This window comes from Cupressus sempervirens, chromosome 6 (genome assembly GCF_028749045.1).
Source record: "Cupressus sempervirens isolate cs-2001-9-10 chromosome 6, ASM2874904v1, whole genome shotgun sequence".
NCBI lineage: Eukaryota > Viridiplantae > Streptophyta > Pinopsida > Cupressales > Cupressaceae > Cupressus > Cupressus sempervirens.
The window spans coordinates 431889108-431916513 of record NC_143123.1 but is presented as its reverse complement, the minus strand read 5'-3'; the positions used below and the strand labels follow the sequence as shown (position 1 = coordinate 431916513).

At 35.5% G+C, this 27406-nt stretch overlaps 1 protein-coding gene across 2 annotated transcripts in view; it reads left to right on the top strand.

Annotated features, from left to right (window-relative positions):
- UAH (ureidoglycolate amidohydrolase) overlaps window positions 1–27406 on the top strand; it is a 327116-nt gene that overhangs the window by 265456 nt on the left and 34254 nt on the right. For both annotated transcript variants that reach the window (XM_089788436.1, XM_089788437.1), the window contains exon 11: window positions 7807–7847. In XM_089788436.1, the coding sequence (XP_089644562.1) occupies window positions 7807–7847 (41 nt within the window). The remainder of the gene's footprint in view (window positions 1–7806; window positions 7848–27406) is intronic.

Below are 27406 nucleotides of genomic sequence, written 5' to 3'. Positions count from 1 at the left end.
TAAATCTGAAACTTCAAGTGGTATTTCACTACTACCTTCTTTATCTTTCCTAGGAATTAAAGCATAGCACATATGCTGATGTTTCATGCCATCTAAAAACTTTCTTTCATCAACAAGACAAATCCTAGCACTGCTACATACCTTTTCACCTTCCTTTTTCATGGGCTTCAATTTGTGGCGAACTCCATCCTTTGTCAGAGAGTATGTGTTTGCATGTCCATCATGTACTGCATGTCTATCAAATTGCCATGGTCTACCCAATAATAGATGGCAAACATCCATCGGAATAACATCACAAAGAACTTCATCATGGTAACTCTCAATTTTGAATTTTACTAAACATTGTTCACTTACCAGGACCTTATGATCATATTTTATCCAAGCAATCCGATAGGGCTGGGGATGTTTCTCCCTCTTGAGCTTCAGCTTAGAGACCATCTCTTATGATACCAAGTTATCAGTGCTACCACCATCAATGATCACGTCACAACATTTATCCTCACACTTGCATCTGGTACGGAACAAACTCCTCCGTTGTCCTGGTTCAATCTCACCACTTAGTAGGACTCTTTCATTTACCAAGGTCTCTCCTCTTTCTGCATCCTCTGAATGTGATGATTGTGCATCCTCATCGACATGAGCAACCCTAGCTTGGCCCTCAGCTCTCCTATCTATCCTTCCTTGTCATTGGGGGCATTCAAAGGCACGATGACCTTCTTCATTGCAATGGAAACAGGTACCACAGAAGCCTCCTCTTCCTTGTCCACATCCTCTACCTCTTCCTCTCTGATTTCCAAAGTCTTGATCATGGGAGCGGTTGAAACCCTCATTCCTCTGGTTCCTGCTAGTACCCACATCTTCATTTTTCTTTTGGGTTTCATTGCGGCCTCCAGATGATCTACCGCTTCCCCTTCCTCCTTGACCACGCCCTCTTTGTCTTCCTTCAAACCTTTTATTCAGCTTCTCTTCAACTCGTAGGGCAAACTGGTATGCCTCTTCAACGCTGGTCATTCTTACCAGACTTAATTCCTCCTGGATGCTAGGTCGCAACCCACTGATATAACGAGCAACCTTCTCCTTATTTGCTTCTACATGCCCCGCTCTAATCAAAAGTCGGTAAAATTCCTCTGTATATTCTTGGACTTATCTTCCTGCTTGCTTTAACCCATGCATCTTCTTAAAAAAATCAAGCTCGTAGTCCACAGGAATGAACTGCTTCTTCAGTTTGTCCACCATGCGATCCCATCTTGTGATCTTCTCCTTTCCTCTTCTGTTTCTTTCCAATTGAACCTCTTGGCACCAGATTTTGGCATGGCCTTTGCAAACTTAACCCTATCTGGGTCCCTAATATCCTCATACTCAAAGTATTCTTCCAGTTCATTAATCCAATCAATCAACTCATCTGGTTTCAGATTTCCTGAAAATACACCCACTTCAATTGTGGGTCTTTTCCCAAACTTAGTAATGGCCCTAAAAGCCTTTCCTCTGCATGATTTAGAACTTCCCCGTCAAATTCCCCTTCTGGTCCAACTTTGTCTTCTTCGTTGTCATCTTCACTTTCATCACCTGCGGCCACAATTGTTCCTCTACGGAGCTCCTCCTGTAATGCTTGTACTTGCCTTTGGAGGGCTCTAACCTCCTTAGGATTAATAGCTCTGGCCCTTCCGCCATGCTCTCTTCGTGGAGGCATCTTCTTAACTCAAACCCAAAACCACACAGTCCTGGTGCAAACTGCCTCACAGTCGGCGCTCTGTCTACACACTCAGTATAACCAGCTCTGATACCACTTGATGGGGACACAACCCAAGAACAGAATGGACACAACAGAAAAGGGAAATTGTATTAACTAAAAAATAAGCTAGTACATTTAGTACAGAGAAAATAAACTTCAAAACATGCCCTAAGGGCTTACAATAGCATAAATGTGGAGATAATTTCTCTTTTCAGTACCTCCTCTCAAACTCCACTCCGAACTCCTTTTACAATGCCAGGAATCTCCTTAAATAGACCCCGGAGGGTTAAGGACTAGGAATACATTCTAGAAGGTGCTAGTAAGCATCCACCGACCAAATAAAAGGCTCCAAAAGCTACGTGAGAAGTCGACGCAAATCTAGAAGAATCCAGAAACGGTAATCGAACTTCCGGGAGGCATAACTTTTGAACCGTAGCTCCAATTGACGAACCGTTTACATTTCCAGAAAGCTCTCGAAGCGCTCTATAGCCCTATGGACTAGCTTCGCTCGTCCCCCATTTTTCGGCCCTTTTCGAGGTCATTTAATGCCCCTAACTTGACTTTGAAGCATTCTTAGGAGGTCTCCAAAACTCGAAAAACTGCAATAACTTTTAAACCGTGGGGCCTTTTGACCTGATTCTTTTTCTGGAATGCTCTAAATTACAATTACATTCATCTAGCCAATTTACACCTCCTAGTTCACCAAAATGATGGCTCAATTACATACTCCTATTTTTTCGGGATTTACACGAACACTGATAGTGGAACTGTGAGAGTTGGAACCTTTATTTGACCCAAATGGGTATTCAAAAATGAAAACACATGAAACAGAAACTAAGTCTAAGTATTTTGTTTTTGGGTGACACAGGATTGCCCTTATACCTCTGGATGCTCCTCCATCAATTTGGTTGAAGTAATGCTGAAACCAGGCCTATGCATAGCATGCTGATCACTTTGCACGTCTATGAGCTGTCTAGCTATCTCCATCAAGATGATTCGATCTGTAGCATACCTAGGTAAGGTATACAGTTCGCCTTTGAAATACTCAACTCTTAAGTATGTAAAAGTTGGAAACTGAATGAAAATACAGCCGTATTGATTCACCTTTTCCCACACTACATCAAATACCCTCTTGATAGATAATTGTCTATCAAATAAGCACTGGAAATGCTCAAAGAAGGCATCTTGGACTCTTCTGTAATAAAATTTACTATTTGCCAGATTGATTTGGTCATAGCAATCCCAAACAGGAATCTGAAGACAATCTCCCTTTGTTGAGAGACCAGAGAAAGATCCCATGGCAGCAGCAATGTAGGCAAGCTAAAAGCTCACGTAGAAGGGTGCTAAAGTTCCTACTTTGAGTAACTGTTGGCAAAGTGCAGTGTTAATCAACTATCCCCAAAAGATGTGTTCTTTGTTTTCCATGATTTGAAAGATGAACTTATACATCCATGGCCTGAAATCAATAGAATCTTTGAGACCACAAACTCTGCTGAGAAGGATGATGAGATCCTTGTACTCTTGTTTGAAGTTAGACTGATGAATGTTCTTTGGCCATCTTGAGAAGTTGCTCCTTTTATTGTCTAACCAGTATTGGTTGACATATTTTTGATAATCACCTTTCTGCTCATTCTAGCGTGCCAAAGATGATTCTTTGGTTAGATCTGCACACTCTGTTTTATGTGTTACCTTGAAGATCTTCTCAATGACCTCTAGATCAAGGCTAATGACAACCTTGTTGTCAATGTCTTTGATAGTCTTTGATTTTGGATTAAAACATCATGCATATCCAAGAACAAAATCAAGTTCCATGGCTACCATCGGAAATGCAAACACTTATTGAATGCTACTTCTTTTGATGCACTTCATTTCGTGGCCAATAGGAGCTTCAACTCTCCGCAGAAAATCAGCCATGTATGATTGATCATTGTGTCCATTACATTGTCAAGAACAAGTGTAACTGATGATGGAGTTGCATGTGCCAACTCTTTATCATATTGATATTTCATCTTTCCTTTGGATTTTGATGATGAGGGCATCTCTTGCATTTGCGGTGCAACACAAAAAACTCAAAACATAAACACATCATCAAAAGGAATCACCATACAAGTTGATTTGCAATCAGCAACAAAGATTTGAAAATGGATTGGAGACTTTGTAGATCCGATGAAATGATCTCAAGAAGAAATCATTATGCATATGCAGTGAATGAAGATGAAATGAATGGAATATGGGATGAAGTGTTATGAAGGTGGAAGATGGAAGATGGAATGAAAATGTGTAAAGGTGAAATGCATGGGAATGCATGCGAATGAAGATTGCTGATTTCAAATGTGACTTAGAGTCTTCAAGACATTATTGCATGAAAAATGACTACATGTAAATGCAACATGCAACAGGAGATGAAAGGTGAGATGAGATGCAAATGCGGATGGAGAATGCACTTTACATGCAAATGCGAATGGAGGATGAGGTGCGAAGCATGGAAAGATGCGCAAACATGTATTTGCTCATGAAGCTGCGAATGCGTATGAAGAGATGGAAATGGAAAATGGAAGAGGGATAATGAGCTTTATAGTCATCTTTGGTGAAAAGGTGAAGTCAAAGTACATGGAAGATGAAAATGACATCTTTTTGACTTTTCAAAAAATGATTTTTAGTCAAAATAGGGGTATTGAGATGCTATTACACATAAGGCTTTGCGTGTAATCATGTCGTGCGAGTGGATGTGAAAAGTGAGATGAGTGAAAATGGAAGTGAAAAATGAGATTACATGCATGTGCGGATAATGAATGAGATGGAAAACATGTAATCGCATTTGTCGGATGAGATGTGAAGTGTTGTGACATGGAAGATGGAAGTGAAACGTGATGATTCTTTCGCATGAAGTGAAACCAACAAGAAGTTCTTGGGAAAGAACTTGTAACTTCTCCAAAGTGGAGAAAACCGGCAAGCAAGCACAAAACACAAAAACTCAAAAGAAAAAATGTACCTTGGGAAAGTGACTCAAACATGTCAAGATGAATTGCACTACAACAAACAATTTCAAATTTGGAAATTGGGGAAAAACCGAAAACATGAAAATGAACAATTTCTTCATTTTTAAAGGAAAAATGCACTTTCCATGGCATTGATTTCAACAAGTGGCAATCATCAAGCAATAATGTGCATAAAATCAACAAGATAAACACATATTAAATAGCAAGAAAGAATAAGTCCACCTACATGAAGATTAAGTGCCAAAAATGAAGGAAAATGATGTCCAATGTTGAAAATGTCTTCAAAAACACTTGAATCTTTCAAACTCTTGCAAATTCGAAAGAGAGAAAACAACAAACAAGGCGTTTTTGGAGGAAGATGCCAAAACATGCCCTATACTTGCTCCAAAATCCAATGTTTTTAGATTGCATGTGCTATGGGACGTTTTTGGTGAAAAACATTTTTCACCAAGGCAAGAGATCAAATCGTTTTGGTTGTTTAACACCAAATCATTTACCAATATGCAATGCAATCACCAAATAATGCCAAAATGATTCCTCTTGAGGCAAAAACGTTGATAAAAAATGGATTTATTTGAAATGTTAACCAAAAACATGTATTGGGATAGAGCTTAGAAAAACATCTTTTAGCAAGATGAAACATTTTTGATGTTATAAAATCCATTGCCAAAAAAGAAAAAAACCTACTAGAGAAGATCTCATGCAAAAACATCAAGTAAATCTCTCACAATGTGCAAAATTGGGTTCTTGGAGAGCAAATGCATGTGTTCTTCCAAAATCAGACTTTTTAGGAGGCACAACATGTTTTAAAATATGCTTTTGGTTGAAAACCTACTAGAGAAGATCTCATGCAAAAACATCAAGTAAATCTCTCACAATGTGCAAAATTGGGTTCTTGGAGAGCAAATGCATGTGTTCTTCCAAAATCAAACTTTTTAGGAGGCACAACATGTTTTAAAATATGCTTTTGGTTGAAATCGCACCTTTTGGGGTGACATGCATATTTAAAAATTTCCAGCAAGGTAAATTAGACCTTTTAGGATGCATGACACATTTTAAAACATGCATTTAGTCAAAATCTTACCTTTTGGAGTGGAATGCATATTTTAAGTTGTAGCTCACATTTTTGATGCAATGACACATTTCAAGTGAAAGTTCACACTTTTGGTGTAATGACAGAAAAAATGTCCATTTTTTATAGTCTTATGCTTTTAAGTTGAACTTTATATGCACTGACATGCAAAATGTCCACATTTGATAACTTAAAGTCATTTAACAAACATATACCAATTTAATTTCATTAAAATGTTACTTTAATGGGACATAAACAATATTTATATATCATATTAAAAATATAACACATAAATATCATTTAAAAAGTAACATTTAAAGGAGCATTTGATTTAAATATCAAAAATTAAATTGAAACTATATAGTTTATATTGTTACTTTAAGTGAAAAATTAATGATTAACTTAAAAACATAACATAAAGTGAATTTAAATTATATTTTTCAAAAAGTGAATGTCAATTTAAAAATATAACATGATATTTTTAATTTTTGTTGTTGCATCATAAATGTCCACTTTTGAGGCACTAAAACAACCATAACTCTTGACTGAGAACTTCGATTACGCTCTAGGTTAGACCAAATTGAAAGGGAAACCAAAAACCATGAAATGACCAAAACCAATGGACTGAAAACCAACAAATGCAAACTCAAAAGAAAAGTAAATGACAATGAAGGCTTCAAAAATCAAGCGAAGGCTCGACAAAAAGAAAAACGAAAAAGACTTGACGAAAGCCTTCAATAAAAAAATTCGATATACGAATTGGAGTTGATTGATTAATCAAAATTGAGCAATTGAATACCAAACTCAACTTAGAGAGATTTGAAACTAGCTTGAAAAAGTTTCTTGCTATTACCAACATTTTGTGGTGACAAAATGTAGGATAGCAGCAGGCTCTGTCTGGGGAATGTTACTCGTTGGTATAGGAAGGGAAGGCTCTGTGCGGGGTCACAGCTTGACAGGCAGATTAATGGATATCCCCAAGAAGAAGGTCAAACACAACCAAGTCCAGAAGTGCCCCAAAGAGTTCCAAAGCACCGGTTGGAAACCATAACAGCCTTTCAAAGGAGGAGAGCAAGGGAGGGTCATCTCCCATTTCAGAACATCTTTAAAACGCCCAAATCAAATCCTTGTCAGTCAAAGGCAAACCTATCAGATCAACCGTCAAGGAGAAAAGGAATCAGAGATCATTCCTTAACTAAAGCAATCAACAGTTGTAAGAGCAAGGGAAAACTAATTAAGAAGCAAGGATTCATCGGAACTGATATAGGATCCCAATTAAGCAGGAATTGGACAGCTCCAAGGTCAGTAATTCCAGAAAGAAGAACTATTAATAAGGATGAATTAGCCTATAAGGTGATTCATAAGGCTTAGGATGAGCATGAGTCTCCCCTAAGAAGGATGGATATATCATTATGATTATCCATAAGGCCTTATGCAGGGAATGATGGTGATAAGATGATGTTTAGTGGAGTTGCTGTTCTAAGTCATACATGACGAATAGAGCCCCAGGAAGCACTCCCTCAGGAACTAAACATTTGATCTTCGTTTCCCCTTAAGGAAGGAATTAACGCCCACTTCTCACACATAAGTCTTAGTATTGTAACCTTATTTATTTACACATTATTGTCAAAATACTAACATGTTTTCATGTTCATAAATCAGACATCACGGACGTAGCCAGGGACATTACACAAAAAGTGTCATATTACTCCTCTAAACATCTGAACTGGCTGGTAAATTCAAATTACCTTTTGAATAAGATGATACAAAACCAGAAAATCAACAACAATTGTACTGCCAAGGCATCTAAAGACAGGGACAGCACATTATCTTATCCAACTTTAATCACACATTAAGAAATCTTTTGAAATTATTTATCATATTTAAGAAAACATCCTCTTTTTTTGAGAATTTAGACCTTTTCAATTGTTAACTATATTTATATTTCATAGTTTCTATTTGTCTATCTTTTTAAAATAAGTGTTTTGATTGTCCCATTACAGGAATACGCCAATGGGCATGATCTTTATTCCATGCTATAAAGGTATGGGTCATGAGTTTACTTATATTTTATAATATATTGTCCTTAAATGCATTATTTATAGAAATTTTTATTATCTTCCATATAAGTTGTCTACCAAACGCTACTAGTTTCTATTAATTACATGAAAAAGGAATAGGATTTTTCGTTTCTTATCATGTTGCTTGGTTTAAAGCTACACTATCTATTGTTTTTACTTTAGCATCAGCATTTTCTCAAGTTTTACTTGTGACTTATAGTAACCACCCTTTTCTTGGGTCAATGAATTTCAGACTTGGAGTGCACTCCCTTTCATAAAAAATAATAAAATGAAAAATTTGGCATCAACCCTGAGAAGCCTACTAATTATTTCCCTTTTTCTTCTTTTTGGATGACCTTAACATCATCTAGTGTTCATTATTCTTCCAAGAATGTGGAGCTCTTTCTTTTATAGCTGAGTCCAATCTTGACTAGATGGAGATAGTGATCCAGGTTTAGCGAATCAATTGTGCCACTTCACTTTATAGTCTCTCTACTTGGCCTAATATTGGCTGCACCTATTGTTTGACTTTGCTAGTTAATATGCTAAAATCTCAGACTTTTAGTTCCTCGGGAGGGCATGTGTAGTTGAGGCTGCCTACCTAGGAAGAGCCCTTACAATCCAGTCACTTCTACTTGTGAAAACACTAACAGTCAACCATGAACTCAACTAAAGCATTGTCTGTCCTTTGTTTTCTTTTCGTTAAAATCAAGTATGGATCTCCCTGATTGGTGTGGTTCTACCTCTTGCCACTAGGTTGCAATCATTTTGGATTGTTGAGTTGATGAATAGGCAACTTGACTTGTGTAATCAAATGTAAAGTGCCCATATAAAACACATATTATACTTAAAGGGGATGTTGACAAAATGCAAGACTTGCAATAACCACAACCATTCTTCAATAAAATTGATGTCGGGAACCCCCTATACAAATTTATCTCAATGCATATTTCAACAAAAGAAATGTGAAATTTTAAATTAGTCCTTGGTGTCCTTTGTGTTGAAGATGTATCATCAGTCAAATATAGTTCTGATTGACATAATCAGACAAACACACACACACATATAATTATATCTGCTTCATTATATAATATGATTATATTAGTTGTTCATCTGTTAAACACCAAATCAGAATCAATTAAAGCTTGCATTTCTATTGCTTTCATAATCACCAATTATTCCTTCATATGACTCGGTCCCTTTGTCTTATTATAACCATTGTTTCAAATCCTGTGTTTGGAGCATAGTATCTGCATTGGCACACAATTACAAAGTCAAAAGCATTACTGTCAATCATAGCATTACAAGTGCATTTTATATTTGTTAAGGACTCAACGAATTTGTTTATTGGGGGGCATGATTATGTTTGCAAAGTGTCACCTTCCATGTAGGATCATGACTCTACGTGAAAGGTGACCTTTCAAGACTATCTTTATATTGGGTTTCGATGATTGCTGGAAAATAGTCAATTACACGTACATTAGATTACTAGCAGTTGATTGTTCTTGCACTTATAGATATCAGACACATTCAACACTGTTAATATAAGGAATTCTCAATATATATATATACAGTGCAAAAGTATATTGTTTCAGAATTGCTTAAATAGTAAACAATATCAGTAATATTCGAAGTCTGTTAGTTCTCTATCTCAGAGCCACTATTCCTTAACATGGTATCAGAGCCTAACTGATAGAGATCAAATAAAGATAGTAAAATTACAATTAAAATTTCAGACTTACATTCATTCAAAAGTGCAATCATAGTGAACGGTGTCAAACTTGAGGACAAACTCGAAGATGCATCAAATTTTGTATCATGGAGAATTTGAGTACGGATCATTCTTCAAGAACTTGAACCGGATAAAATACTATGGAAAAGGCATAACAATATGGCCATGAAAATTAATATTGATGTTGTAAAAGAGCATATCCTTCCAACTATATCAAAGTTAACAACTACTTATGATATGTTCATGACTATTCAAAATACATATGAGATCAATAATATGAGCAAATTGCTTATTTTAAAACAACTTCTACATATCAAGATGAATAAAGGATGAATAAAGGAGAAACAATTACATCTTATTTTATGAGAATTTCATAACTAAAATATCAACTTTCAACTATTGGAAATAACATAGATGATCCGGAATTATCCTTAATAGTCCATAAAGGGTTACCAACTATTTGGGAATCCTTTATTCTAGGTATTAGTCCACGGCCTAGTCTAACAAAATTTGGTCAGCTTAAGAATGACTGCACTCAAGAAGAATCAAGATTAGTTACGAGAGGGATCAATGCAAATAAAGAGGGAGAAATACAAGCCCTATATGCTGACACAAACAATAAAGGAAAGATAAGAAATTTCAAACAGAAAAGAGGGAAGAGTAATCAAACATACAAGAACCTGAGTGTGATAAGTTTGGGCACACTCATAGGTTCTACTCGGAAAGGAAGAAAGCTCAAGCCTCTATAGCTGAATTCAAGGAAGCGGAATATTAACTATTCTTCTTAGCCTTATCAAGTGAACTAAACTCAAACAAGAGTACTTGGATAATTGGTAGTGGACCATCTCAACACATGACTAGATTCAAAGACCAGTTTGAAACTTTTGAAGGACACACAATTGAAGAGATCACAATAGTGGATAACTCTACCTATTTAGTGAAAGGAACTGGGACGTGTTTAGTTCAATCAAAAATCAGAGTTACCCTGCAATTGAAAGATGTTCTATCTATACCAGGCATCAAAAGAAATCTGGTCTCGTTTTCTGGCCTAGCAGATCAAGGATATCATGTCACCTTTTAGGAAGATAAAGTTCTATCCTAGCCAAAAAATTCTAACAAAAAAATGTAATCTCTGTAGGATTTAGAGATGGAAGATTATGCAAATTTTGTAATGCTCAAGATCATGAAGTTCCCAAAACTAATAAAATTTTACATAGAAGGTTAGGACATCTCCATTTTTCACGCGCTACCCTCTATAGAAAAATTTGTGATAGGATTATCAAATCTAAAATCTGAATATATTGGAACCAGCAAAGGATGTGCCTTATGAAAGAACTCCAAAGGATCTTTGTCACATAGAGAACATAAATCAAAAGTTGTACTAGAACTTATTCACACTGATTTGTGTGGCCTAATGCTAGTACCCTCATTAAGGGGATTCCTGTACTACATAATCTTTGCTGATGGGTGAGTACTCTAGAAAAACTTGGATTTATATTCTAAAACTTAAAGAATCAAATGAAGTACTATTGTAATTTAAAGATTTTAAAGCATTAGTTGAAAATCGACTTGGGAAGAAAACTAAGACTCTAAGATCAGACAATGGGGGTAAATACATTTATGAAAACTTTAAAGAATTTACACTATTGTTGAGATTAAGAGGGATAAGACAGTATATATTCAAAATAGACGTCCTCATTCAATCTTTGAAAATATAACACTTGAAGAAGTCTTCACAGAAAACAAACTAGATTTAAGTCACCTAAGAATATTTGGCTGTCCTATGTATATTCATGTCCCTAAAGAAAAGAGGTCCAAAGTAGAACCCTCCGGGAAGAAATGCATGTTTGTTGGTTATAGTGAATCCTCTAAAGCCTACAAAGTTAATTTTCTAGGACAAAGAATTGTTGAAATCAGTAGAGATGTTAAATTTGAAGAAGATGTTGCATATAAACTTTCTAAAAGTAGTGAAGAATCAAATAATGAACCAACTATAGAATTAGATGAAAACTCTACTATTGAAATTCAGAGGGAGAGTTGTTCAGAAGATCGTGAACTATTATCATCTAATCATGAAAATGTAGAAATTCCTAACAAGAAGAAAAGACCACTGTGGGCAAAGGAAATGATTGAAGAAAATAATGTATCGCCTCATGAAATCTTTAGAAATAGTAAGAAGTCACTCTTGTTGTGTTGCACTTATAACCGAGCTCATCAAATCTAAACCATCAAGTGTTGAAGAGGCCTTATCATGTCAAGCCTGAAAAGATGCTATGATTGATGAATATCAATCCATATTGAAAAATGATGTCTGGAATATTGTACCTAGACCTAAGGATAAATCAGTTGCCTCCTCTAAATGGCTATTCAAAATCAAACATGCACCAGATGGTAGTATTGAAAAACACAAAGCCAAATTTGTTGCCAGAGGGTTCTTTTAAAAGGATGAAATTGATTATTGTTAGTGCTATAATTCTGTCGGATAAATTATATTATATGTATGAGATATATAAATAATATATGGCAAATATTATATATGGAATAATTAACTGATGTTAGAAGTATATATATATATATATCTTGTTATATAACCATTATAATATATTGAGGATATATTACTTGTGTTATAACTAATGTAAGTTAATATGTTAAAGAGACATGTCTCTTCTTTATTTCACATATATATTCATTCGTATAGTAACTTGAAAAACACAAAATATCTACAAAGTGCTATTACAAGTTATAGATCAGATTAATGGATCCTATCATTAACATGGTATCAGAGCTATGTTCTTTTGAACAAAGCTTTACTGCTTAAGGAAGATCCTAAAAGACCCGAATACTTTGATAGAGAAACAACTTTTTATTTTGAAAGAGATATGGTTAAAAGGAAGAGTCTTAGAGTAGATTAAATTGAATAGTGAGCAGATAGAAGAATTAAAATGTAGGCATTGTTAATATGCTTGGACTCCACCATTAAAGGTTGGGAGTGAATCATATCCTTTCTACTTTGCATCGAAAGGAATACTCCCACGTAGATTGGGTGGTAGGAGAAAGGGGGGGAGATAGAGAGGGCAATGTTGTTTCCGGATGTAGAAGTAGATGGAGAAGCAAATGTAGAGAATGTGGGGAGATGGCAGAACCAAATCACTGTGCATGGTGAGTAGTCTGTTGGGCAGAGTGTTTTGTGGGATAACACACAAGTTGAACCTGATGGTGGGAAATATCCCTTCATTCAATGTGGCACATGATAAATGGAGGCCTATCTAAGTGTCAACCCATCTTAGTGTTGACTATCTTCGAAACTAGTGGCCTATTCCTTCAAAGATTTCTTGACTAGCATTTTGAGTTCACCTACAGCAGAAATTGCGGTTGGTAAAGCCTGTCCTCGGCATATGTCATTGGTATTGAAGTTGGTGCACAAAATAATTAATACTAGATGTAGCTTTGTGAGTTTTGGGCGAAATATCTTCACATAATAATTGCAATAGGGTTGTTCACTATGTTCTCAAACAATTTGAACACATATATGCAGACTTGCTAACTCTAATCAGAAAGTATCTACACGCGATTGCACAAACTTATTTAGGACAGGACCTTCAACAACAAATACTATGAGATATATGGAAGATCCATCATCCGGGTCATGCTTGCAATTTGTGATACAAAACAACAAATGGAGACTCCATTCCGAGTTGGTCAAAGTAATCAAGGCCCTGTACGCATGCATCTTGTTGTATAGATGAGAAGTTTGATTGGCATGATATTAACGATTAAGTCACTTGTGTCGGTCTAGTATGTACATGCAATAAAACAAAGGATCGTGGTGGTGAAGTCACACAATTGAGAAACAAAGTGCAACAAAAAACTATATAATATGGTGTCTACGGAAACTTTGTTTGGAGGCAGAAAAGTAATTCAAAGATAAATATTTGAATATAAGTTCAATGAATCAAGGATGTTGTGTGTTCAAAAGAATTTTGGCCAAGCTAAATTGAGCAGGGCATCAAATTATTGATGAAACATCATACCTTAGGATTGATCACATGAACTTCTCACCATGAAGCTTTTCTAGATGCCTTATGTCGTCAATGAAGAAGCCAACTTGAAGACTACCATGGATATGAACAGTTTTAATCTAAGCAAGCATCATAGCTTGTTCAAGATGGCATTGGTTTAGTCCCTACAATAGTTGGCATGAAGGATGCTCTGTCAAACTGTCAAAGTGGGAATTGGATGAGGGAAGCATGACATGACTTGTTACCAAGAGGTGAGAAGGATGATAATAGATTGAGAGGAAGTCTGATACTTCATCAGAGAGAACCCTATACTAAGATGTCAGAAAAGTTGATATCAAACTAAGAGGGAGCTTTGACACTTTATTAATAACCTTGACAAGAAGATGAAAAGGTTAGTGTTTCTTCATGAAGAAGAATTTCCAAGTGAAATCATTTGTATTACATTGTTGTCTATGAGAGATAAGCTTGAGGTGAAAACTTTATTCTCTAATATGTTTTATGGTGGATGTTGTAACAACACCACATGATAGTATTCATGGAGACTTCTTGTGAACTTTTGATGTCATACATGTTTAATCCTGGCCCTTGTGTACATCATGAAAAAGTGACGACTTCTAAATGATTATCACTTGTATTAGGAGAAGTTATTGAAAGGTGACGACCTTACAATAACTTGTATAATGATATACATTTTGTGTAAATGTTGAAATAAATCATGAAAGGTTTTATCTTATAAATCAACAACTAGGTGTTAGATGTTATTAATTTAACTATCTACAAGTTGTTTGTATAGATATATTCTAGGTACTTGGTGAATATCTTGCCTTGCTATTCGGATAGGCCATTATCGCATTGAGTACTTGGTGAATATCATTTAGTTGATATTCTGATAGGCCATTACTCAGAGTACTTGGTGAATATCGTTTGATTGATGTTCTGATAGGCCAATGCTCATGATATCTAATATGATATCAAATAGCAATTGGTGAATATCATGTGTTGATATTCTGATAGGTCAATACTTATCTATCATATACTGAAAATCTTCTGATCAAAGATTTCCTATATGTATTATTCTTGGAATATTACCTATGGTGTAATATCTATGTGATTTACCCTTATTCATTAAGAGGGAGTGTTAATTCTATAATTCTATCAGATAAATTATATTATATATATGAGATATATAAATAATATATGGAAAATATTATCTATGAAATAATTAACTAATGTTAAAAGTGTATATATATATATATATATATGTATATGTATGTATCTATGTATATATATATGTATGTATGTATATGTATATATATCTTGTTATATAACCACTATAATATTGAGGATATATTGTTTGTGTTATAACTATAACTAATGTAAGTTAATATGTTAAAGAGACATGTCTCTTCAAGAGACATGCCTCTTTATTTCACATATGTATTCATTTGTATATAAAGTATCTACAAGTGCTATTACAAGTTATAGATCAAATTAATGGATCCTATCATTAACAATTATAAAGAAGCATTCGCACTTATTGCTCAATATAACTCTATGAGAACCATAATTGCCATTGCAGGATCCAAAGGATGGAAGATACATCAAATGGATGTAAAGACCGCTTTTTTGAATGGTGTTATTGACAAAGAAGTATATCTAAAACAACCAAATGTTACATCCCAAATTTTGACCTAATTTAAAATATAGCCTTTGAGGTTCACATGAAGTCAGTTGATAGTTTAATTCGTTATAATCTTACGAAATGGTAAGATGGTTAGTCATTATAATTTCAAGTGAAGATAACATGCTAGTTGATTATTTATCACGAATTCATGGAATTGAAAAGGCAGCTAGCCGTTATGATTATTTATAACTTGTTATGATAATATGATTTAATTATGGAGAATTCCCCTGCACGAAACACGTCGAAGGTGTGGAAGCATTGTTAGAAAAGAATTAGACACAAGAGCGTCACCATCACTGCGAAGATGGGTTGAGGACCTAGCGACTTGAAATAGGATACATTTGTGGGACCCGCATGAGCTATTTAAATAACTAATTTGAGAAACACAAAATAATTGAGTTAAATATAAAACGTACCTCAAAGGATTTAATATGATCTTTTACCTTATTATTATAATAGATATATCTATATACGTACATATAGATATAAAAATGAGATGGCACCATTATATTATAATAATTTAATAAAGTGATGTCACACCATTAATATTTACATGTACATATATAAATATAAGATTATAATAATATTCGAATTATTATAATATTCAAATTATAATCTTCCAACTCTATTCTTTGTTTTTAACTGATTAACACTTGGCATGATAAATTGATTTAATACTTGGTATTCGAATTAAAACATTTGGAATTTGAATCGGCTTATAATCTTTTTAAACTGATGGAAGCCAAGAAGTCACGGATTGTTCTTTTTATAGAAGCTGTGAGAGGAGTCGGGGGAAGATAATCTACATACCAGCTAAAATTTTACTTACCCTCTCTACCACCTTCAGCAACCGTCTGCACTTCCATTTACAAGTAGCATTTATGCCGTTGGTACTTAGCCATTGAGGAATAGGTATTATTCATTTGGATACGTTTGCAGCGTACAAAGGAGGACGGATTTTTCCAATTCGATTTGCAAGTTTTCAGACATATTAAGAATATACATCAGGTCATGTAATGTTATTTCAATACCATTTTAATGCTTTTCCATAATAGCCAGTTAGGCTCTTTCTTTTCTAGTTTTATTTCAAGCTACAATATGAGTTTGTTGCATATTCCATATTCTTTGTTATCAGTCCCCTTCTTTTAACTTTCAAAATAATTTAGATACAACTCTTATGGAAGCATTTTTCCAAATGCAATAAAATCTAGAATGAAATATATTATCCAATAATATTTTTCAAGTAGTCTCAAGAACATAATCTTTCTGGTCACAGTTGTGATAAGAATAGCAAGCAGTGAACCTATGCAGCAAGTTTCAGTATTTATCATGATGATATATTGTTTAAACTTGTTCATGGCAAGTGATAACCAAGTAACCAAAGCATGGATCCATAAATCATTATGCCATTGGAAATTTGAATTAAACAATCAATTCTGAAATCTTTAAAGAATTTAATCTCTCAAATCATACATTATGATAAGCTGGAATATATGTTAATTATGAAATAGTTGAGAATCAATAGAAAGAACCGGTTGTTCTGAGAATTTCCAAACACTTGGGATTCACCGACTGTATAGCCATGGACAAGGTGACAAAGTGAGATAGAGTTTGCAATGACTTAGAAAATAAAAGTCAGATGTGATACATTAAATCTAGAATAATATCATTTAATAGCTCATGCATGATCTTATTATTGTAATCTCTTGTTGTCAAGTTGAGTGGTGTGGTTAGATACCAAGATGCTCAGTAGATGACAAATGTTCCAAGTCCAATTCTGAGTAGGGAGGGTCTTTCTTGTTAAAGATTGTGTGGGGATAAGTTATGGTCCAAGGTTGGGTGGTTAAGCCCCTGATATTTCACGTCTCCACAAGTTGTTGGACGTACAATAGACAAAGATAAGCTATACATTCAAATATTTGTCGGAAATAGGTATTATCACTTTTATGATGTATATGCAGGAAAGTAAAATTAATTGAGTTATTTCATCATTACAATTATTTTACACCTAGATGCGAGAGATAGATTTATGAATTGTTTTTCATTTATATGAATATCTACTATGAGCATAGCTTCTAATCTTGAGTTATTGCCATAGTTAAGCAATTGGAAGGAAAGGAATGATACAGTGATATCTTGAGCCCTAAATGATACAGTGGTATCTGAAGCCCTAATTGATTCAGTGGTATCTGAAGCCCTAAATGAAATAGTGGTATCTAAAACCCTAATTGATTCAATGGTATCTGAAGCTTCAATTAATACAGTGGTATCTAATGCCCTAAATGATCCAGTGGTAATTGAAGCCCTAAGTGATACAGTGGTATCTAAAGCCCTAAATGATCCAATAGTAATCAATGCCCTAATCGATACAGTGGTATGTAATGCCCTAATTTTGATATAACAATATTGAATGGTAGTCATTATATGATATTGTTATAATGGTATTTGTCGACTAATCTGAGTGAATACAGAAGCATTTTTACAATGATTTATTGGTTCAAATTCCATGGTATGTGGATTTTAATTTCTATAATAAATTCCTTGATGGTGTTTTAAGTTCTTAGTTAAGAAATTTTGTTTAATTGATTTTAACCATCAATCTCTTTCATATAAACAAAATTGATTTAACTGTCTTCCTATAAAAATGAAGTAATAATTGTATTTCATTGAGTATGTTAGTTGTTAATTAAAACTCGGGAAAACTAGTTGTTACACCAAAAGGCTTTGTCACCCATGACAAGAACTCCTATGTGTCTACTGTAAATTGAAGAAAGCTCTCTACAGCCTTAAACAAACCCCCATGGCATGGTATAAAAGGATAGACAATTACCTTACCAAACTAGGATGCTCTAAAAATGAAATAGATCCAAATATATACTTCAAAGTATCAGATGGTGACGTTTTAATACTTGTTCTCTATGTTGATGACTTACTGATAACAGGAGAAGATCATCTCATTATAAAATGCAAACAGGATCTTGCGTCTGAATATGATATGAAAGATCTAAGTCTTCTGCACTATTTTCTAGGTCTAGAAGTATAGCAAAAGGAGAACTATATTTTTCCAAATCAAGGAAAATATACTATTGACATCTTGAACAAATGTGGGATGATGGACTGTAAACCATTATCCATCCCAATGGAGACAAACTTTCATAAGCTTAAAAGTCATGCATTTGAATCTGAACCTATGGATCCCACATACTACAGAAAGATAATTGGATCACTAATGTATTCAACAGCGTTATAGGACTCGGCAAGTCCCAAGGCGAGCCAAGCAAAATGAGGAAAACTACCTCAGAACTTGGACTCTGCCGAGTATTGGTCGAATCTTTGTTGGCTAGGCGAGTCAGCTCACTTGGCTAACTTGCCAAGTCCCATCAGCCTGACTTGGCCAGCGGGCAGCCTCTAGAAAAGACAAAAAAAAAAATTTTTTGATGTTTTATTTTGTTTATTTTGGTATGTTATGCAATGTTCCCTTCATAAAATAAATAATTAATAAAAATTTTGTTAATGGGCCAATTGATTTAGTATATCTCGAAACCATTTTTATTTAAATTGTTTCTGTAGGTAGGTGTGGCCATCGGCTATCTTTGTAAACCCTTGGAAAATTTCTCTGAAGGGTATTTAGGCACGACATGTAGGTAATAGTTGGTATGCGATTTGGATTATTTCTTTGTACTACGAGTTCCAGTTGGGATTCTCCATTGTTCGTCATTTTGAAAGTGAAAGATCTTCCCTACTTAGCTATTCTGGTTTTAGTGGGATTCATCTGTCACCCTATTCTGTCTTTGTATTACTTGCTCGGATCTGAAAAATCCATGCACCATCATTGTTACAGACTCACATATATATATATATATATATATATATATATATATATATATATATATATATATATATATATATATATATATATATATATATATCACAGGAATTGGATTGAACCATTTGCACTTGCATTAATTGAGGTATTTGGTGAATATATGTTCTGGCACCTAGTCCGCAACTCATTCTACACCCACCATACGGCCCCTCCAAAATCCCGTGGCTTAACAGCACAACCATATGGCCTAGTCATCTCCACAACCATACGGCTGCCCCTCCTCTTACCATATGGTAGTCAACTCTACCCCCCACCACTCTAGTTGCATTACTAGTCATTTTCCTACAACCCGTACACCATCCGCTTCACAACTTGATCTTCACTTCATACCCTCCACTCTACATCATACGGCCATACACTCTACCGTACAACCATCAAGGTAATACCATATGAACTTGAAGCACTGTTCACCCAAAGCACTAAGAGAGAACTACTTGAAGCACTAACCTGAAGCACTGAGAGAGAACTGCTTGAAGCACTAGCCACCCAAAACACTGAGGAAGAACTACCTGAAGCATTGGCCACCCGAAGCATTGAGGGAGAACTACCTGAAGCACTGACCTGAAGCACTAGCCACTCGAAACACTAAGGGAGAACTATCTGAAGCACTGGTCACCCGAAGCACTAAGGGATACTACTTGGAGAACACAACCAGACTACTTGAAGCAAACAACAAGACTACCTGAAGCATACTACGAAACTTCATAAGGAAACTCTAGAATGAAACATTACAAGAAACTAGAAAGAAGTCGAAGTTCTTGAAGTCAAACAGAGGTGGTGAATTCATTTCCAATGAATTCAATGAATTCTACATTGAAAGAGGAATTAAAAGACAAGTATTAGCCTATGGTACACCATAGCAGAATGGTATAGTTGAAAGAAGGAACAAATCCATCATGGATTGTGCAAGAACTTTGATGATAGAAAAGAATGTTGTAATCAAATACCAGAAGAAAGCAATCAGTACTACAGTGCATACCTTGAACAAAGTACAACTGAAGAAAGACTCAAATCAAACTCCTTATGAACTATGGCATGGCTACAAACTTAATGTAAGTTACTTGAAAGCATTTGGTAGTAAATGTTATATCTTGAAGGAATCTAGGAAAGGTAAATTTGATGTCAAAGGTGATGAAGGCATATTCCTAGGATACTCCTGCAGAAGTAAAGCATATAAATGTTTGAATTTATCAACTCATAAGATCATAGAAAGTGTGCATGTGAGAATTGATGAGTTTGAAAAAAAGAGTGAAGAAGAGAGGAGCAAAGAACCTGAGGATTACAAAAATTTTATCTACTATGAACTTGATACATTGCCAAATCCAATTGGAAGCAAGCCGACTTCACCTCTCGAGTCCCCGAAATCTCCAGAGGCTACTATCGCAAGAAGTGCAACCCGAGTCACAATCTAAAGGACACAAGTCACAGGCCGTGGGACCCGAGCATAATACAGAAGATCATGACGAGGCTAGTGGAACAAGTTCTAAATCCAAAGTACTTGTATTAGCAAGATATGTCAGAAGGCACCATGCATCTGATCAAATCATTGGAGACAAGTCAGATGGAATAATGACAAGAAACAAATTGAAAGGTACATATTTACTTATTGAATATAAACCTGGATTAGTTAAAGATGCTTTGGATAATGAAAGTTGGATTGAAGCTATGAATGAAGAGATAGAACACAGAGAGAGGAATAAAACCTGGACTCTTGTTCCTAGACCCAAGGATAAGAATGTAATAGGCACAAAGTGGGTTTACAGAAATAAGTTGAATGAAGATGGAGAAGTCTCAAGAAACAAAGCAAGGTTAGTATGCAAAGGTTATTCTCAAGAAGAAGGTATTGATTATGGTGAAACTTTTGCTCCTGTTGCAAAATTAGAACGTGTTAGAACTCTACTTGCTTATGCTGCGCATAAATGATTTAAAGTTTATCAAATGGATGTGAAATCTGCATTCTTGAAGAGGAAGTTTACATAGAACAACCAGAAGGTTTTGTAGATCCTAGCAAAAAGGATATGGTTTGTAAACTGCACAAGGCATTGTATGGACTCAAGAAAGCTCCCAGAGCTTGGTATGAAAGACTTCATAACTACTTGATAAAGATTGGTTTTCAAAGAACAAATGATAACAGTAGCCTGCATATCAAAGAAGGACCAGACAAGAAAATTGTATTGGCAAAAATATTTTATGGATGACACATTGTTTACTGGTAATGATGACTTGTGCAAAGCCTTTTCAGAGGAGATGAGTAAAGAATTTGAGATGTCCAAGTTTGGAGAGTTAAAATTCTTTTTTGGATTGTAGATCCAGTAGAAGAAAGATGGTATCTGCATTACTCATTCCAAATATATCAAGGAGATCTAAATAAATTTGGAATGGAAGATTCAAGACCAGTTGGAACACCTATGTCTACCGAACATAAGCTTTCCAAGAGTGATGATTCCAAAGAGGTAGATTAGACCACATACAAATCAATGGTTGAAAAATTGCAATAGGTAGTGCATACAAGGCTTGATATTGCATTAGCAGTTGGTATGGTGGCAAGATTTTCAGCAAATCCTAAAAAAAATCACATGATGGCAATCAAGAAAATCATGAGGTATCTGAAGGGTACTGAAGATTATGGATTATGGTACAAGAAAGGAGGAAATCTGGATTTGAAAGCCTTCACAGATGTTGAATGGGCAAGAAATGTTGATGACAAGAAGACGGCCAGTGGTGGAGCATTCTTTCTTGGTAAAAGACTAGTGTCTTGGACAAGCAAGAAGTAGAATTGTATTTCTTAGTGTACAACAAAGACAGAGTATGTGGCAGCAGCAATTTATTGTTCCAATGTTGTTTGGTTCAAGCAATTGTTAGTAGGTATGAAGATAGAAATCAAGGATCCAGTGGTTATCTTCTGTGATAACACTAGTGCAATTAATATATCAAAGAATCCTGTGATGCATACCAAGACCAATCACATTGCAATAAAATATCATTTTCTGAGAGAATTGCTGCAAGATAAAGAGGTAAGATTGGAATATGTGAATACTAAAAAAGAAATTGCAAACATATTCACTAAGTCATTACCTAAAGATGCATTTTTGTATCTAAAAGGTAAGTTAAGGGTCATTCCCCTATCTAAAGCTCACTAAAATGAAGTTTAGTGATGCATCAACCAGAGCATTGTCATGTCCCCAAATTTGAATGTAATAATTTAATTTAATTAATTAATTAACTAGTCCCAAAATTTAAACAATATATCAAAAGGACGTTTAATTAGTTACTTTAATTAATTAAGTTGGGGCCAAGTTAGTAATATGTGTATTTTTGGTTCCGATTGATTTTTAGTATAACTTGGACCCATTTTATTTAATTGTTTCCGTAGGTAAGTGTGGCCATCAGCTATCTTTGTACACCCTCAAAAAGGTTTTTCCGACAGGTATTTAAGTGCGGCTTTTAGGTAGTAGTTAGTATGTGATTTGGACTATATTTTTTTGTACTATGAATTCCTATTGGGATTCTCTGCTGTTTTCCATTTCAGAAGTGAAAGAGCTTCCCTACTTGGCTTTCTGGTTTCAGTGGGATTCAACCCTCACCCTATTCCATCGCATATAATACTTCACTTGGATCTGGCAAATCAGAGGACCATCTTGTGGCAAATATTATTTGAAGATTATATATGTTCTATCTCCATTCATGTTTTGGCTTTATTTGATGAATTTGGGTCTTTAAGTTCTAGTTGCATTATTAGTCATTTTCCTACAATTCGTATACCATCCGCTTCACAACTTGATCTTCACTTTGTACCCTCCACTCTACACCGTATGGCCATACACTTTACTGTACAACCATCAAGGTAATACTGTACAAACCCGAAGCACTGGCCACCCGAAGCACTAAGGAATACTACCTAGAGCACACAACCAGACAACTTGAAGCACACGACAAGACTACCTAAAGCATACTACAGGACTTCATAAGGCAACTCTAGAATGAAACGTTATAGTGGTATCAAAGCTGATGATTTTGCCAGCCTATTGTGGGAGAATGGAGAGCTTTGACATGGATTACACTATGCCCCAGGTTCCAGCCAATTGAATGGCACATCTATTAGTTGAATACTCCAAGAATACTTTTGCGTGCGAACTATTGGATGGTCAAGTATAGGATGACAAATACAAGGTGGTTGGCGAAATCATGTACCACAAAGATAGAATCTACTTGGTACCTAAGACCAAGATGAAGGAAATGATTCTGGAAGAAGGTACTTGCATGAATATCATTGAACCAACGCCCGATGATCAACTTGATAAAAATTTGGGTTCTACTGGTGACCCTTTGAATAACCAATCTACCAGTGACCCTCCAAATAACCAATCTCTGTCGATTGTTGTTTAGCCTTCTGTTGATGCGGATTCGTTTGAGGATTATTTGCAGGAGCTTTCTTTATAGTTGACTAATTATGAAGTCTATTTCCCCATGGCAATCATGATGGATTACACAAATGAATTTCAAGTTTGGGATCTTGGTGAGTCGATACCAGACAATATCAGTGTGGCATAGCGAAAGTTTGATGGCAATGTGGTGCTACAGAGGATTGATGTCATTTCGCTCATCTCGCTTACACGTTTGATTTGGGACCTTGGAGTTGTTGGCATTTCATCTAATTGCTTGAGGAAAAGCAATCTTTAGGCAAAGAGGATTTGTCGTGTTCCCAAATTTGAATGTAACAATTTAATTTAATTAATTAATTAACTAGTCTCAGAATTTAAATAATATATCAAAACGACCTTTAATTAGTTACTTTAATTAATTAAGTTGAGGCCATGTTAGTAATGTGTGTATTTTTTATTCCGATTGATTTAGTATATCTCGGACCCATTTTATTTAATTTTTTCCGTAGGTAAGTGTGGTCGTCAGCAATCTTTGTGCACCCTCAGAAAAGTTTCCCCAATGGGTATTTAAGCATGGCTTGTAGGTAGTAGTTAGTATGCAATTTGGATTATATTTCTTTGTACTACGAATTCTTGTTGGGATTCTTTGTTGTTCGCCATTTCAGAAGTGAAAGATCTTCCCTACTTGGCTTTCTAGTTTCAGTGGGATTCAACCCCCACCCTATTCCATCGCTTGTAATACTTCGCTCAGATTGGACAAATTGGAACACCATCTTGTGGCAAATATTATTTGAAGATTATATATGTTCTATCTCCATTTGGGTTTTAGCTTTATTTGATGAATTTGGGTCTTTAAGTTCTAGTTGCATTACTAGTCATTTTCCTACAATTTGTACACCATCCGCTTCACAACTTGATCTTCACTCTGTACCCTCCACTCTACACCGTACAACCATACACTCTACCATACGACCATCAAGGTAATATCGTACAGGCCTAAAGCACTGAGGGAGAACTACCTGAAGCACTAGCCACCCGAAGCACTAAGGGAGAACTACCTGAAGCACTGGCCATTCAAAGTACTGAGAGAGAACTACTTGAAGTACTGACCTGTGTTGTTGGTAAAATTATAAAACAACTGACAGGTAGATTAGCATGTAGTCAGTAATTGTTATGTAGCTGACGGACCCCTTATCCCCTAGTCGGTGTAGTTATCAGTCGTGGGAAGTGTGACCAGTTGATGAGACCTAGAGCTACTGCAAGCATAGTGTGCCAGAGGTGGAAAGATCAATGGAGCAAGCCTTTTAAGAGGGGTGATATGCTTTGAGGCACTTGGATTAGGTTTTGGACGTGAAGCTGTTTTGGTGGATGCATAGAGAGCTCGGGAGGAGCTGATCATCCAATTAAAGGTAGTACAACGACACTTGGCTCAGGATATCCAGGAGTTGGAAGTAGAGAAAGCAGCATGGGTGGCTATCAAGGTCAACTAAGGAAACAGTATTGTGTTAGCAAAGGCTACAGATGCAACGTATTTTGGAGACCAATTTGATGCAGGCACGGAACGAATGTGAAAGTGGTGTAACGGAAACATATCTATCTTGTTATAGTTAGTCAGTTAATGTATCCCGTTTTGTTAATCTGTCTCGGATATTTTGTAATTGTTGTCTAGAGACAACTTTTCTTTTTGGGGGGGATGATGTTGTCGGTAAAATTATAAAATAGCCGACGGGTAGATTAGCATGTAGTCAGTAATTGTTATGTAGTTGACGGACCCCTTCGAGAAGGTTCTTCGGGAAGTATATGTACGCCATCTAAGATCATTGTAATCATCATAAGCATTATGTAATCTCTTCAGCATATATGTGAATAATAAAAGGAGTACTATTGTTACATATTCTTGTTTCATTGTCTATATGCATTAATTCATTTACCCCATACGGTAAACAACCTGAAGCATTGGCCACCCAAAGCATTGAGGGAGAACTATCTAAAGCACAAGCCACCTGAAGCACTGAGGGATACTAGCTGGAGCACACAACCAGACTACCTGAAGTATACTACAAGACTTCATAAGGCAACTCTAGAACAAAACATTACAAACATGTTGAAGATCAATCAATTGATGCAGTATTGAAAAGGACATATTGCATATGAGTCAATACATAAGGTACATTGATATTCACTGAATATTGTCTTTGGCATGAGATGTCAAAGAGGGAGAGTTTGTTGTCATATTCACAGAAATTTTATAAAGGGAGAGTTATGTGAAAAGGGAGAATTTGCTTGAAGTTGTCAAAGAGAGAGAGAGAGAAAGAGAATGAACTTGGTCTAATATCAAAGAGGCAGAGTTTTCTATCAGAAGGTGTTGAAGGCAGATTTTGCTGATAGAGGGAGAAATTGAAGGCAAAGGGAGTTCACACTGATAAAGGGAGTTCTCATAGATGAGAATCAGAATAAAACTAAGGACATTTTCCTTAATTGTTTTGCTCCAACATTTCATTGTATTATGACATGTTGTGTTACCATCAATGCCAAAGAGGGAAATTGTTGAAAACAATTGGTTAATTGTGTATTGTCTTTGATGTTATACAAAATATCATATTTTTGCTAGTTAGTGTATGCCGAGCTCACTTGGTTGGTTAAGACAGTTTCCTATGTCTGTCGAGCATTCTGGAGTTTGCCAAGTTCAGAAGACAGTGTCTACCAAGTTCACTCAGTCGACAAAGAGTTCATAGAGATTGAGTATTAACCAAGCTCACTTGGTTAATGAAGGAAAAGTTGGATGGAACCAGTGTTAACGGAGCTCACTCAGTTACCAAAGAAACTTTATAAAGATGCAGTGTTAACCGAGTTCACTCGGTTAACACAGGAAAATCATTTCTAAGTTAATGTCTACCAAGCAGGGTCAACTAACAAAGGATTTTCTTGTTTTGGCATATTGAGTTCAATAGATTTGTTTGTTGGTTCTAGTTGACTGAGGAGATGAATATTAATTATTCTAAGTTGTATTCAAGCCGACTTGACAATGTTTATGATATAAGTTTAAGTTGAGGATTGAATGTCCAAAAATGAATGGAAATATAGAAGATGCTTAGAGGAAGCAAATTAGAAGGATAAGCAGAATATCCTTGTGGAGCTGCAAAGATACATTCAATCAAAAAGGATCAAATATACAAGCCAAAATTGAGATCTGTAATTAGCAATTCAATTACATTAGAAATGAGGTCATCTCATTGTTACTCTCTAACCATTGTAGTAGTGATTTAAATCTCTTAACAAAGTTGGCTTAACAGCTATTTGTAAATCTTCTAACAACGTGGCATTTCTAGATTGAAGTGTCTAAAGACTTCTAACAAAGCCACTCCTAATAGGGTGATTAAATCCTCTAACAGGGTCACACCTAACAATGTGTTTTGTAACTTTTAACAAAGTTGGCTCCTAACAAGGCTCACTTCAGAAGAGTGAAAATCAGTAACTAGTTGCAATTGGTGATTTTTTCAAATTGGGTTTCCACGTTAAATCTTGGTGTCACTTGTGTTCATGCTATTTCTTTTATGTGTATGCAACTAAGTTAAGTAAGGTTAATCACAGATAAAATTTAAAGATTTACATGTTAAGCATTTGTCGAGTTACAACATTTACTAGTGCAAACTGAGTGCCTATGTGTTTACCGAGCATTAGTATTTTCAGTGAAGTTTGTATTCAGTGTTGACATCTAAGGGATCTGAGATTTATTTTAGTGGTAACTCATTCACCCCTCCCCTCTCAGTTACTCCTTTTATATTTCCAATAGCTTGTACTTGGCGATAATTCTATTCCTAACAACCGAAACAATTTTGT